The 14,771-nt window shown below is 37.4% G+C and overlaps 2 protein-coding genes across 11 annotated transcripts; both read right to left on the minus strand.

The window, feature by feature from the left end:
* Nucleotides 1-200: 200 nt before the first annotated feature.
* Nucleotides 201-4,347, minus strand: LOC145793978 (uncharacterized). Its single transcript, XM_082876897.1, has 8 exons — nt 4,336-4,347; nt 2,786-2,932; nt 1,651-1,784; nt 1,450-1,577; nt 1,186-1,277; nt 1,027-1,065; nt 864-905; nt 201-573 (listed from the first exon to the last, which is right to left on the minus strand). The coding sequence occupies exons 1-8, from the start codon at nt 4,345-4,347 to the stop codon at nt 409-411; spliced, it is 759 nt and encodes a 252-aa protein (XP_082733023.1). The 3' UTR covers nt 201-408.
* A 1,407-nt stretch (nt 4,348-5,754) lies between these two features.
* LOC145792192 (organelle RRM domain-containing protein 1, chloroplastic-like) lies at nt 5,755-10,675 on the minus strand. 10 transcript variants are annotated; one of them, XR_014331568.1, is made up of 11 exons: nt 10,235-10,675; nt 9,664-9,745; nt 9,457-9,572; nt 9,092-9,155; nt 8,375-8,497; nt 8,162-8,283; nt 7,586-7,648; nt 7,360-7,443; nt 7,013-7,222; nt 6,641-6,878; nt 5,755-6,197 (listed from the first exon to the last, which is right to left on the minus strand). XR_014331568.1 is itself a non-coding variant. In XM_082872928.1 (11 exons), exons 7-9 carry the CDS (start codon nt 7,653-7,655, stop codon nt 7,103-7,105), a joined length of 237 nt encoding a protein of 78 aa, XP_082729054.1. In that variant the 5' UTR covers nt 7,656-7,844; nt 8,162-8,283; nt 8,375-8,497; nt 9,092-9,155; nt 9,457-9,572; nt 9,664-9,745; nt 10,235-10,675; the 3' UTR covers nt 5,755-6,197; nt 6,641-6,878; nt 7,013-7,102. The 10 variants fall into 10 exon arrangements, 1 of the variants encoding a protein (XP_082729054.1); XR_014331560.1 differs by having other exon boundaries at nt 7,360-7,466; XR_014331562.1 differs by having other exon boundaries at nt 7,360-7,466; nt 7,586-7,740.
* Between the last annotated feature and the right edge of the window lie 4,096 nt (nt 10,676-14,771).

Consider the following 14,771-nt stretch of genomic DNA (forward strand, 5'->3'; position numbering starts at 1 on the left):
TACCTCAACTGCCCTTCTCTCAACTTCAGAGAAAAATAAGAAAACCCAGAAAAGAAGTAAAAAAATATCTAGTTTTAGGCATTTCCTAAGCTGTTTTTGGGTTCAAAAAAGCCTAAAAGTCATAATCCTAAAATGTTAAACTTTAATAGATTTTTTAAAGTTCCAGACTTAACACAAATAAATAATTTTAAAAAAATCACTGAGGCAAATGAATTTCCCAAAATTAATTTCTTGAATAGTTTTTACACAAATGTTACCAAACCAAACCAACTCTTCTTGTATCCCAGATAATTAAGGTCAGTTATTATTGCAACCTCAACACCTCTGAGTCTATCCATTACACCATTGACCCCTTTGTGTCCCCCTATAAAAACAAAACTGGGAAAGGGAATCTGCAAATTGGAACATTTAGTCCCTGGCATTTTTCTGGATTCTCTTATTTAGTTTGTCTTGCTCACGGTACCTTCCACGCCGTTCTTCTCTCTGCCGCTTCTTTGAAATCTGCTCGTCTTTGGCTTTCTCCACTTCATGCATTTTCCTCTTCTCCCCAACCTTAAGCTTTCGCTTCTTCATCTGCACACCAGGCAAATGAACACACAAACTTAAAGCTAAACAACATAATAAAGGAATTTTAGCTTCACTTTGCACATGTTTTTTGAGGATATGAACTCCGAATGAAATCAAAGAAAAACAACACAACAATAAAAAAACTAAATACGAACAATCATGAGATTGATATAACGCAAAAAAATTTCATCTCATCAATGCATTTTGAAGAATTCGGAGGAGCACACACAAACATGAAATTAATGTCTACAAGTACGAACAATCATAATTTAAGAATAAAGGCAATTAGTGATTACCTCATTTGCACTGAAAATCCCCGGATTTGTAAGACTGGTTATCTGGTAAGACAATGTAATTTCTTTACAATTGTGACTTGCGAGACTGCAAACTGAAAAATGATCTGGATCTAGCAACCAGTTCACAGGTGGGCTTCCCCTAGTCTAGTAGAATCATGCATACCTGATGTTTGAGATCGGCTTGCTGAATATCAAAAGCAGGCTGCAGAATCAAAGCCAACAACATTAATCTAGAAATTAACACTTAATTATGATCTCAATTTTTTGTTAACTAACTGGGAAAATAGAGATACTATATAAATTAATTTAGCAATAAAATTACCTGAGGGAAAACAAAGTCATGATTTGCGTCCCGTATAGATGGCACGAGAATCACACGTGCAGCAGAACCATATATTCCACATAATCTTGAAGCTGCAAACCATTGGAGGAAAAAAAAATTTAAAAGAAAGAAAGATAAAATCTTCTCAAACAGAAAGAAAGATAAAAATTTAAAAGAAAGAAAGATAAAAATTTAAAAATTTAAAAGAAAGAAAGAAAGATAAAAATTTAAAAATTTAATGAGAATCAAAATTGTAAAGCTTACCCTCTTTTGTAACTTCATGTTCATCACTCAAACCCAAAACCCAACCCCCCCCCCCCCGCCCCCCCGCCCCCCCCCCAACCCCCCGCCCCACCCCGCCCCAGCCCCCCCCGCCCCCCCAACCCCCCCCCCTCACGTCACTCCCCTCCCCTCACTCACGTCACTCCTCTCCCCTCACTCCCTCCCTCCCCCCTTCCGGCCCACCCTCCCCTCCCCTCGCTAAGAGTGATGTGGAGAGATGAAAGGCTCAAGGAAGCTGCTTCAACGGGAGATGAAAGGTTCAAGGAAGCTGCTTCAACGGGTGATATGAATGCGAAGACGAATCCGGCAGTGACTTTCTGGGAAATGAGGTGGGTTTCAGAGAAAGAATAGGATTTACCGGTGGAATCAATGATGAGACAGGGTCTGTCTAGGAATTAAGAGAGGTTTTGGAAGCAGTAAATGTGGAGGTAGGTGGCTGGAGATGGGAATGTTAGGAAGCTTTGATTGGAAAACATGGGTTTCGGAAGATGAAGACGATTGGTTGTGCGGCGGAGGAGGAGAATGAGAGTGATGTGGAGAGATGAAAGGTTCAAGGAAGCTGCTTCAACGGGTGTTCAAGGAAGCTGCTTCAACGGGTGATCATCAAAGCACCGAAGACGAATCCGGCAGTGACTTTCTGGGAAATGAGGTGGGTTTCGGAGAAAGAATAGGATTTACCGGTGGAATCGATGATGAGACAGGGTCTGTCTAGGAATTAAGAGAGGTTTTGGAAGCAGTAAATGTGGAGGTAGGTGGTTGGAGATGGGAATGTTAGGAAGCTTTGATTGGAAAACATGGGTTTCGGAAGATGAAGACGATTGGTTGTGCGGCAGAGGAGGAGAATGAGAAAGCTTTGCCCTGTCTCTTTCAAAGAAAAGAAATAGCGAGAAGAGAAGAAAAGCGAGACCGCTCCCTCCCCTCGCCTCCCTCCCTCCCTCCCTCCCTCCCCTCCCCTCCCCTCCCCTCGGCATAGGTGGTGGTAGTGGTGTTGGCGGGGTATTGGCGGTGGTGGTGGTGGTGGTGGAATAGGGGAAGGTGTTGGTGGTGGTATAGGTGGTGGCGGGGGTATTGGTTGTGGTGGTGGAATAGGGGGAGCTGTTGGTGGTGGTGGTGGTGTTGGAGGAGGTATTGGTGGTGGCGGTGGTGGGGGTATTGGTGGGGGCGTAGGTGGTAGTGGTGGTGTTGGAGGAGGCGTTGGTGGTGGTATAGGTGGTGGTGGTGGTGTTGGAGGAGGTATTGGCGGTGGCAGTGGGGGTGTTGGTGGGGCATAGGTGGTAGTGGTGGTGTTGGAGGAGGCCGTTGGTGGTGGTATAGGTACTGGCGGGGGTGTCGGTGGCGGTGTAGGTAGTGGTGGTGCTATTGGAGGAGGTGGTGGTATAGGTGGTGGTGGTATAGGTGGTGTTGGAGGAGGTATTGGTGGTGGCCTTATCAAAGGTTTCAATGGCTGCCCCTCCCCTCCACTCCCCTATATATATACATACATATATGCGGGAAATAAAACTCAGAAAAAAATAAATAAACAAATAAATAAATTTCACTCAATTTAAAATTCCCTCCCTACTTCTCAAAAAAAAATTTTCCTCCCCATGCTCAACTATTCCTTTTTAACATTATTTCTTTCTTTTTTTGTTGGTGATGGTGGTGTTGGAGGAGGTATCCCTTTTTTTTGTTTTCATTATTTCCTTTTAATATTATTTCTTTTTTTTTTAGGTCCCGTTTGGAAACATGTTAATTTAGGTTAAGTTTGGTATATTACAAAAAAGTTAAAAAGTCAAAAAATTACTTAAAAAGTTAAAAAGTTAACACTATTCACCAAAACTTAACAATTACGGCTGCACAACTCTCAATCCTAATTTTTCCCTACAAATCAATTTTTATAATTTTTTATTACACATTTTTACATAAAAAGTTAAAAAATTAACCCAAACATCCATATTTTTTTCCTCAATTTTTTAGTCCAAAAAGACAAAAAGTGCATTTTTTTAGGACATCCCAAACAACCTCTTAGTAACTTTTTAGCTATTTGGCTAAAAATGAACTAAAAAAAACTAGTATATTTGGGATGATTTTTTGGCTTTTTACGAAAAATGTGTAAAAAATAGAGAAAAAAATGAATCTTTGACTTTTTAGTATGAGTTGTTGGCTTTTTAGCCTTTTGACTTTGACTAAAAAAAACCGAGCAATTTGAACGACTTAAAATCTGAATTACATTATATATATAATTAAATATATATTATGAGTCATTAAATGATGTTAAAATTATCAAAATCGTTAGATTATATCACTAATTATTATACACCCGAGTAATACAATACAAAATTCTAACATTTTATTTTCTTTCTCATAAATGACAAAGATTATTGGAATAGTGCATTGATACCTCGATTCTCATCTCTCTTTCATTATAAAAATAATTTTGTTTTGATCTTATTAATAATTTTAGAGTTTAATTTTAACAAATTATATAACCAATCTAGTTTTTTTATTATTATTATTTTAAAGATTGAATTTGTGGGTAATTTGGGTTTAGTCTTACTTGAATTTATTATATTCGAATCAAGTTTAAACAAACAAGTTTGGACTGCAAATCTGACTTGAGGAATTCAAAAAAAGTTGAACTAAAAATTTGTGGCAGGACTAGAAATAGGATTGACAACTACAATTGTAAACCACAATTCCAAAAGAAAATGTTATTGTCAATTAAAATATGACTTATTACCGTGAGGTGCTGATTTATTTATAATGGTGCTATATGTATTAATTAATATAATAATTAATATATGAACATATAACGATATATTATTATTTTAAAATTATAACCCCATCTATTATATAAATTAAAAATATTTAAAAATTTTAAAATTATACCACATTATCCATTAATATATTAATTGATATACTAATTTATGGTATTATTCTTATTTATTAGTTGGTTTTCTCCATTTCTATATTTTATATTAGGAAAATGGATTTTTAATTTGCAAGTTTTGTAAGAGCTCTAAGTTTCTAATTTAAGTTTTATAATTTTATAGTTTTTAAAAATTAATTTTTTTTTTCCATTGATTAGTTTTTATTTAAACAAAAATAAATAAATAAATAAATATTAATATCCCTTTTTTTAATTTGCAAGTTTTGTAAGAGCTCTCTCCTTCCCTCTCTATTCTACTTCTGTTCTGCTCTCTTCTGGAAGTGTTCTCTCTCCTCTTCTCTATCTCTGTTCTGTTTCTCTCTCTCTTGCTCGCCGTGACCCCCCTCGTCTCTGCCCAACACTACGGCGGCGCAATAAATGGCTCCGGCAACACCACAGTCTACGCCTTCAGAGAGTGCTTGAAAGACCTTTCTCGCTCCAATTGCGATCTCTATTTCGCTCAAATCAAAACCCAGATCCTTTGTTGCCTCCCTTTTCCAACGTCTGATTCGCGATGGTTGATTGTTCTACGATGAGTGTTATTTGAGGTACGACGATTAAATGTTTTTTTTTTTTTTTTTTGTGTTGTTTAACAATGGTGCATTTGCTGTTGGGTCTGGCTTAGTGGTTTTTTTTTTTTTTTTGGTGTTGTTTAATAATGGTGTTCTCCCATCTCTTCTGTGTGGTGTTCTCCCATCTCTTCTTCTCTCACTACAAGAAATTACATTTTTCGCAACGCAACAAAATATGTTGCTAAAAGGGAAAATTCGTTAGCAAAGAGTTTTGCTGACACACAAGGCTACGTTGGCAACCCGTAGGCAAAAGTGAGTCGGCAAAAGTTTTTGCCGACGAAATTATTATTGCATTGGTAAAAGTAATGCCTTTAGCAACGAACACAGTCGTCGATAAAAGCCTTCATCCATCGTCGGCAATTTACCTTGCGTCGGTAAAAGTCATTCAAATATGATGATTGTGACACTTTTCGCGACACAAATTTGCATGGGCAAAAAATATACTTTTAGCAACAACATATGCGTCTGCAAAAGTAAACTTTTGGCGACACATTGACGTCGGTAAATGTTGCCATTTGCCAACGATTTGTTTGTCGCTAAAACTTTACTTTTGGCAATGACAAATTAGTTTTGGCAAAAAATACATTTCTACCAGCACAATATGAGTAGGCAAAAATAAACTTTTAGGGCACATTTACGTCGGTAAATGTTGCCATTTGCCAACGATTTGGTTGCCGATAAAGCTATACTTTTTTAGCAAAAAATACACTTTTAGCAACACAATATGAGTGGGCAAAAATAAACTTTTGGCTACACATTTACCGACAAGTTGTTTGTCGAGAAAGCTTTACTTTTTGACAACAATAATTTTTGTAGCGGCAAAAAAAATTGAAAATCATTTATATTTTTTTATAAGATTTACATATTTACAAGAGGCATCCCTCAGGTACTACTATTACAAACTAATAACATTGATATTAAATCACCTAAAGTTGATGTGTAGACAAAAAAAATACTGTTGAAAAATATGCTTTTGGAAGCGGGTGTATAAAACCTGAAAGGATAAACTCACTAAAATACTCAAATACATCCAAATTGTGAACCCATAGTAAAAACAGCAGATAACAAAATGAAAACATGAAACTAACAACCACCCAAATTTGTAGCAGACCAGCATCTAGTAGCAGCCTGCTTCACAGCAACATTGCAACAGCAGCAGCCCAGCAAAATTCTACAACAGCACACCGGCGGCAACAGCAGCAGCAGACCGACAGCAGACCAACAAGCAACAACCATCAGCCACTAGTGCTCTGAAAAATGAGAGAAGAAAAACAGTTAATCATTGGGGGGGGAGGGGGGGAATTTGGGGAAATCCTCTCTAATAATAGCGAGGCAGGGTGGGTTTCCATTACGTACGGATTTAATTGCCATCCATAATTCTACCCAAAAGATTCCACCAATGAATCTCCTTCATCAACAAAATCAACAAAAAATAACTATCTACTATGTAGACAATTCAACAACAAAAAAGTAGCATGATTTAAAGACGACTGATTAAGTTGCCATTTCTTTGTAGACAACATGTGCATGACTGGGGATTATTTGATATCAAACCAATAACCCATCTTGTGCAAGTCACTATCTCGAGTACAAATGCAATGTATGTTTTTAGTAATTTCTCTAAGAACGTAATGAAAATGAACTCTTATGATTAGATGGATTAAAAAAATGATGCATTATTGTTAGAACTTACATCGTTCCTGCCACACGGGTACTGACATGAGTCATGTTGGCTGGGATAAGTTTTGGTAGACCAAAATCTGAAATTTTGGGTGTCAAGTCTTTGTCGAGGAGAATATTGCTAGTTTTGATATCTCGATGAACGATATGTGGTCGCACTTCCTCATGAAGAATGGCAAGTCCCCGTGCAATCCCAACGCAAATTCTAGTTCGTGTTCGCCAACTAAACTGGATGCTACTGTAACTTCCACCTGAAAGCCAAGGTCATGATAATGATGATGATGCTTTAAAGCTAAAGTTCGTAAATTGAGGTGCCAAATTTGTGTTTTTATGCCAATCCAACAAGTGTAAGAGTACCAAACTAAGAACGGATAGATTAAATTACCAATAAGTGTTTGCGCAAGGCTGTTATTCTCAAGGTAGTTGTAGACCAGAATTCTATGATCTTCATCCACGCAACAGCCATAGAGCTTGACTAAATTTTGTGCTCTATATCTAAAATCACTCTAATCTCTGTCAAGAACTCCTTCACTCCCTGTTTTGATTCAGGTGAAAGAACCTTTATTGCGGTAACATTCCCATTTTAAAGCCATCCCTAACCATCAATAAGCAAATTTTATTTGAAAACAATGTGTTAGTCTACAGAAGCAAGACCATAAATTAGTATTTTATTATATGATGATAAAGTTAGCATTATTGTGGAAATATGTCAACCAAATATACGCCTATTACCTTATGATCCATGCTTTCTAGAGCTAGCAGGGCATCGTCTTGACTAGTGTACTGAATAGAAGCATACCCCTTTGACCTCTTCACCTTTTCATCCATAACAAGCTTAACTGTCAGTGCAACTAGATAGAATTAGCAAACTTGAAGCATGTACTGGAACAAATAGGTAGACATGACACTTTCTTTTTCTTTTTTTCATGAACCAAGGAAAAAAATATATGAAACATACCTTCGGCTATCTGGCCAAAATTTTCCTTCCTTAAACAAGTCTCAGTGGTGGAATATGACATATCTGTCATTCATGATGCAAGGTAAGAACTTATGTCCGGGCAACAATTGATGTCATCTTGAAGAGAAATAGAGAATTTGGGCATTCAACAGATACTGAAATAGTCCATTGTCTTTCACTTAGAAGTTGAGATGAGTGCATTGCATTTGAAAGCATTTGAATATATGTACAACTACTCTTTTGCAAGTGTTAACCAAAACTACACAAATACAATTTCACAATGTCAGCTTTAATTTATAGGATAGAAAGATTACATATGTATCTACAGCATACTAGATTTCTCCTAATTCTACTAGAAAAAAGACTCAGAAATAGAGAATTTTGGCTCTTTGACCATTAAGACTTTTCTATACCCAATAAAATCACAAATAACAATCCAATAATATTCAACCTTTACAGTTTTCAACGTTCATATAATATTCAAATTCATTATAGGCTATGAACATATAATACAAATGACAAAATATAGCATGCATACACAGTCTAGTCCAAAAATAAGAATATACTAGTTGTTACCTTCCCTTCAAGATGCATGCCTGACAGGTGCAACTTCACCCACATTCCGCAACCCATTCTCTTCCAGCAAGTATTGCACTCATATCATCTGCAGTACGAAAATTCATCCCCAACTCCAAAACCTGCATTTAAAGATTTGTAATTAATAGATCATATCCAATTTTATTACAGCTGAAAGGTTTGTTGGTTCTTTAGCATACTTCTGTAACTTACATTCATGAAGCAGAGCCGAACTCTTTCCCTACTCAGTCTGTGTTCCTTAGTTGTAAATTGTATGTATAAAACAGTCCTTAATGCACCTTAGCGAGCCATTTGATGAAGATAAAAGGTTTTTATCTGTAATTTTTTTCCCAGTTTAGTTTGAAATTGCAAATATAACTTGACAATCATGATACTGTAATCTTACTTTATTCACTGAACACGGTCTCTTCAAATTCCATGAATATACATCACACATTTGGAAATTAATCTTACTGTATTGTCCTTGTAGATTAACAATCATAGAGTACAGTTTTAGACATACTAAATGCTATAATCTGCTGTTTCTGCATTACCAGTCACACAGTTGGAGGTATATTGGACAGAGCCATTGAAGCAGAGGACAAAAAACATGGAGATTTATTGAGGCTGGTGATACTTCCTCTCTTCTAACTCTCTTCTGTGTCTACTATTGGCTGTTCTGCTATACACTATGGTCACTTTAAAAATCCTTTCGTTATTTACATTATGTTACTATAATGTGAGCAGGATCATGTTGAGGGCTACCTTGAAATGTAAGCATTTTCACTTCCATCATCTAATCTAACCTACATACAGATACATCTCTAACATAATCAATGTGGCAGATCAAATAGAAAAGAAATGTAGTGAACTTCCTTACTTGACAGCAACAGAAAATTAAGTACATAAATGTGGAAAATAAAACCAAACCTTGTTCAAAAGGGCACCTGGCTGGAACCCCAAAATACTGAGACAATGAATCTGCACTTCTTCCCTGCAAGATAAATGTGTCGGTATACTTAACTAAGCAAGAACTTGCAGATTTTAACAAAAGAAAATCAAACCAAATTTACTGCTGAATTTTCCACTAAGATTAAAATTTCAGTATTGGCAAATCCCCTTTATTTTATATCTCAGCATCACTGCCAACAAACATACACTAGTTTTGTCATGAAACTAGAATTATGTACATCTATGAAGATCCAACAATTCCTTTACAAAAAGAAGAGTCAGCATTTTTCCTTTCAAGCATATTTCTAAATTTTTCTCTTTTACAGAAAACATTGTATGCCTACTCCTGGGCATAAATCAAGTTCCTGAGGTCGCTAATGCATCAATGTCATTTTATTGTTCCTTGCACGAGCATCAGACAACTTAAGTAGGCTGTCCAATTTGAATCCTATGGCAGATCCTGAAATACAAATGAGGACATCAATGCCAAAAGCTTTCCACCAAACAAAATATTACAGATCATAACATACTTCAATCTCACAGAATAATACCTCAAGCAGTGCCTTGGTTCAATGCATATCCTATAGTGAGAATCGTCTGCATTACTTGATGTAATCTTGCAGATTCTTTTACCTATAATAACGGGTATGATAGTAAGGTTCTGGGAGCTGTGTTTTTGTAAAGTGATAAAACAAAAAGGAGAGATTTAGCCCCTCAATAAAGCTTTGTATAAGGGGTGAAAAACACCACCTGGTCAAGCGAAACCATGAACATGTTAAATGGGTCATCAATCTAACTAGAGGTTCCAACTGTCTTCAAATACTTCAAAAAAAATAAAGTAGGTAGAAAGAGAGAATAAAAAGGGTTTCAATAGTTTTCAGAGTTATGCAACCACCAAACTTGACTAGTTCAAGGACCAGGGCAGTTGGAACCATCTAACAGCCTCAACTGCTGGATCCATCATTACGCACATTGGTCTTGTCTAAGTTTTCACACAACGCACCACATACTACCCCAATTCTCTTTTAACCTCACAAGAATCCACCACAAAATTAATCACAGATATAGATTGAAGAGGGAAGTTGAACAGATGAAATGGAATGCAATCAGGATTAAAAATACCTGGTGAAATTCAACAAGGAGATTATTGCTCGCAAGATATCTCTCAACTGATAAAGCAGCAATGCATCCTAAACCTGCTGCCTCCTTTCATGATCCTATATGAAGACCGGGAAACTGAAATACAAGTCTCAAAAAATTACAAGTTCAATGACTAATACAAATCTGTAAGATCATCATATACATGTTGGGCCCATTCCCTAACAGTTCATAATTTAAAATTAACCAAATTACCCTTAACTACTAAAATTTAATAAAACATAAATAAATCTATCTTGCCCATTTGTTCTCTGTAATACTTCTTTTAATACTAAATTAGAAATAATTGCCTTTTAATCAATAACAAAGAGAATGTATTAAAGGAAGTTCAACAGAGAACAAGTGGCCAAGAAGTCCACCAGCACAAGCTAAAAGCAAGATAAAAAACTGAAAGATTACATATCACTGTTGGCACATAAATTTTAAACCAAATTTATGTTTAAATTTCAAATACAGTCAATGACACACATAGAGCCTACAATAAGATTGTTGTAGGCAATCACTTCCCAAAATGATTAATTTGCTCCGTTGAGGTATATAAATAAAACAACGTCGTATCTTAACGACGTTATTCAAGATGCTCAAATGACACGTGGAGCCTACGAAAAAATGACACCTGTAGAGCCTACAGCAAAGACATCACACAGGATGAAACCCCAAAGATCAATTCGGTTAATCAGATATACGATTAATCAGATAGCGCTATTATTCAAAATTTAAATAGCGTTATCATTCAATTTGAAATTCAAATATCATTCAATTTGAAATTCAAAATGAAGATGAAGCGTTCCTATCACCTGATGGCCCTCCATAAATATGAGGACCATCACACAAGACCGGGGGATTGGAAGATCAGAAGTGAAAAAGATCAGAGAGAAAGAGAAAGAAGTTGAGAGCTAAACAAATCGTTACAAGAAAGAAGAAGAGAAGGCTAGAGAATTCAAGAACCTACGCTAATGGCGATGAATAGGTAAAGGGTTCCAAACCCAAACTGTATTTTGTATTCGAGGGTTCAAAACCCATAATAATCGTAATAAAATATTTTCTTTTTTTTTAAAATTGTCTTTTGTTGTTTATTTTGTTCTTCATTAATCAGAGGTTTCATTTTGCATAAAATGTGTAATTAACGATCTGAAATACAGATCGGAAATAAGAACCTGCTATTCAAATAATCAACACTGTTTAGTCCAAAAGACTAAACAGTGGACATTTGTAACATAAAATTTTGAAATGTGTTGAAACACTTCATGTTTTAAAATTTGTGTCTACAAATTCTGGCACGCCCAGTGGGACTTATTTCTCCTCTCATCTTTTGAAGAACAAAATAATAATATATATATATATACAGTTGATACTTACTGACGTATTCTTTTGTTATAGGAATGCTGAAGCAACTGTTAGGAGACAAGCCTACACTCCAGTGGTTCTGAAATCACCAAGGTTGGAGATAGCACCCATCACCCAAGGGGCTCCGGAGCGAATGCTCTTGGCTGTCCCAAAGGTAGAGTCAACGAAATCCTGGAAAGATGCACTTCTTTCCCCTGCCACCCAAGGGGCTCCGGAGCGAAAGCTCTTGGCTGTCCCGAAGGTAACTGGTGTGACGAAAAAAGTCACACTTCTCTAGAAAGCTGAAAGTTTGAGAAAGATTACTGAAGATTATGTGAAAGCGTCAAAGCAGTACGCAATTGTGAGGGCCACAGCCCGAACGAAGAGCTTTTTAATTCAGGCAAAGGAGGCTAATCAGTTTGCAACTACGACTTTTGTTGCAGCTTCAACGGGGGCAACCAAAAATGTTGTGGCCCAACTACTCAAAAGGGTAGAAGACTCCATTAAAATGGTGGAGTTTGCCCAGAAGAAAGCTTCTGTTGAAAACATGGCCATCATTAGGGCCATTGGGAGGAGGGTAATGACCCAAACTTCTGTTGATGAAAAAAAGGCCCCTGTTGTTGAAAAAACAGTTGATGCCTATAAACCGATAGTTCTGTTCAGAGCACAAAATCGGTCAAACCAAATCTCAGTCAACTCTCAGGAGCCAAAAGAACACCCGTTGGCTCAACAGGGTTCAAATAAGGAACACCCGTTGGTCCGACAGAATAAGGAACACCCGTTGGCCCAACAGAATAAGAAACACCCGTTGGCCCAATGGGACTTGAATCAACATCAATTGACCCACTCTAAAAATGTAGGGACTGTTTTGAAAATTCATGAGGAATTTGCAAAGGCACAAACAGTTCCTTCTATGCCCTTAGGGGCTCAACTTGATATGCCATTCGGTCCAGTTTCGAAAAGACAAAGGCGAAGAAGAAATAAAGCTTTAAAAAAACTGGAACTAAGAACAGTGGCAACAAATGTTATAGGAGCTATTGAAAGGGCTCTCTCGAAAGATGAACCCCAAAAACAAATTGAAAGTCCTATCTTTGTTGGAAAATCCAAGGTGGATGAGGGTAAGCAACCCTTGAGAAATATTTCTACTTTGGTTGAACTATCTATGGAGGGAATAAGAAAAGGGCCTGTGACAAGGTCCATAACCCGTCAGGCTCAAAACAAAGCATCGTCAGATGCTTCAAATATGAGTAATGTTGTGGGGGTTGATAATCCTTTATACGAACAAGATGATTCTATCTCGTTTGTTTCAACAAATATTGGAAACAATGAATTGAAAGATATCAACAAAGTCGCGGTTATGATGACTGAGGTTGAGAAAGAGGGTGAAAGTTCGCAGGTCCAACAGGACCAAAGTCTCAAGGAAAAAGTGGTGGCCCTACAAGAACAACTCGAGAGAAAAGAACGGGAAATGGCTGCTATGTTGGAGCAAATGCAACAGCTGCAGGCCCAAATGACAGGACCAGGAAGTGCACCCAAACAAATGACACAACCTGTTGTAGGGACATCTGTAGGCATACAAAGTACACTAGCCCCAGGGGGCAATGGTCCTTGTTACTCTGATCTGACCAGTGGTGGTATGAATCCAATGCTCATGGCCATGATTGATGATATGGTGAGGAGACAAGTAAAGAAAGTCAAAGAAAAAGATGATGAGAATTTTCGAATAATTACAAAACCTTACCCAGCATGGGTAGATGCTGTTCCATTCCCTTCTGGTTTTTCCCAACCAGATTTCAAAATGTTTGATGGAACAGGAGATCCAAGACAACATGTGGCTCATTTCCTTTCAAGATGCGGGCCAATAGCCCAGAATGAGGCCCTGTGCCTGCAGCTATTTGTCCAATCGCTTGAAAGTTCTGCATTTACTTGGTATGCTAATCTTCCTGAGGGATCAATCCTAAATTGGGATTCCATGGTGAAGGAGTTCCTTAAACAGTTCTGCAACACACAAAGACGAGTTGGAGTACCAGAACTGATTGAGACCAAGCAACGTGACAATGAGTCTGTTACAGATTTCATTGCAAGATGGCGAGCTTTGACATTTGCTTGTCCTCAAAAGTTTACACAATTAGAGTTAATTCGGATGTGCCTTAACAACTTCCGACATGAGCTCTCTACGGCTCTTATGGCTCAAACTTTTGAAGGATTCAATGATCTATGCACTAAAGCTCATGATATGGAGCTGCATTTAGCTAAACGAAGGAGGTTTAGGGCCGTTGAAAGGGTTGAGTCCTCGACTGCAGCTACAATCGAAACCAGAAAGAAGGGTCCCGTTGTAGTAGGGGCTAAAAAGCCCAAGGAATTTAAAAAGGTGACTATGAAAGAGAGGTTGGAGAAAAAATATTCTTTCATGGATGATCTGGTCGAAGACCTATTTGAAGATCTGTTGGAGCAAAAGTTGATTGCTCTCCCTGAGGTGAAAAGACCACATGAGGTAAGAAAGACCAATGATCCAAAGTATTGCCCCTACCATCGTTTGATTAGTTATCCGATAAAAGAGTGCTTTGTTCTGAAAGATAAAATTCAAGAACTTTTGGACTCCAAGATCATTGAGCTCCCTCCTCAAGAGAAAGCATCTGCTAACCCAATCACTATCGACAATGATAATGAATGGGTTGTTTATCAGTCAAAAAGCATGAAGAAAAAACAAAATGCCACAGTGAAAGTTAGAAGTGTGGTTGATTCAACAACACAAGGGCCAAAAGTTTCCAAAAAGAAAAAAATCAAAAGTTTCTAGGAAACTAAAAAAAGCCAGAGTAAATAAGAGAAAAGGAAAAAAAGAACCCAAAGAAGGAAAAGGGGGAGAAATTGGTCCCTGATGAGCAGTTAGAGCAAGATCCTCTTGTCCCAGTTACATTGGAGGAATTTCTACCTTCAAAATTTCAATCTGTGGAGTTGCAGACATACTTTGATAAGAGAAGGAAGGAAAAGTTTACTTTGGCCCCTTGCCTAACCATCATTGTTTTGAGTGATAGCGAGGAAGATGAGGGTGAAATTGGTTCAAAAGTTAGGGAAGGGGATTGCATTACATCTCCTATCTGTATACCTGACTCACCAGAGTATACACCAACTTCTCCAGAATACACACCGGCCTCTCCAGAATACACACCAGCCT

This window comes from Camellia sinensis, chromosome 6, assembly GCF_055761805.1.
Source record: "Camellia sinensis isolate YWXY chromosome 6, ASM5576180v1, whole genome shotgun sequence".
Classification (NCBI taxonomy): domain Eukaryota; kingdom Viridiplantae; phylum Streptophyta; class Magnoliopsida; order Ericales; family Theaceae; genus Camellia; species Camellia sinensis.

What these genes read in the sequence shown, in the direction of transcription:
- LOC145793978 (XM_082876897.1), bottom strand. An exon ending in CTTAGCGAGGGGAGGGGAGG is followed by an intron (nt 1,578 to 1,650) that starts GTGGGCCGGAAG and finishes GAGTGACGTGAG; the next exon opens with GGGGGGGGGTTGGGGGGGCG. An exon ending in GGATTTTCAGTGCAAATGAG is followed by an intron (nt 574 to 863) that starts GTAATCACTAAT and finishes CCTGGTGTGCAG; the next exon opens with ATGAAGAAGCGAAAGCTTAA.
- LOC145792192 (XM_082872928.1), bottom strand. Translation starts at nt 7,655, where the DNA reads ATGACAGATATGTCATATTCCACCACTGAGACTTGTTTAAGGAAGGAA. An exon ending in TTTTGGCCAGATAGCCGAAG is followed by an intron (nt 7,467 to 7,585) that starts GTATGTTTCATA and finishes TTGCACTGACAG; the next exon opens with TTAAGCTTGTTATGGATGAA. An exon ending in TAGAAAGCATGGATCATAAG is followed by an intron (nt 7,163 to 7,359) that starts GTAATAGGCGTA and finishes GAATCAAAACAG; the next exon opens with GGAGTGAAGGAGTTCTTGAC.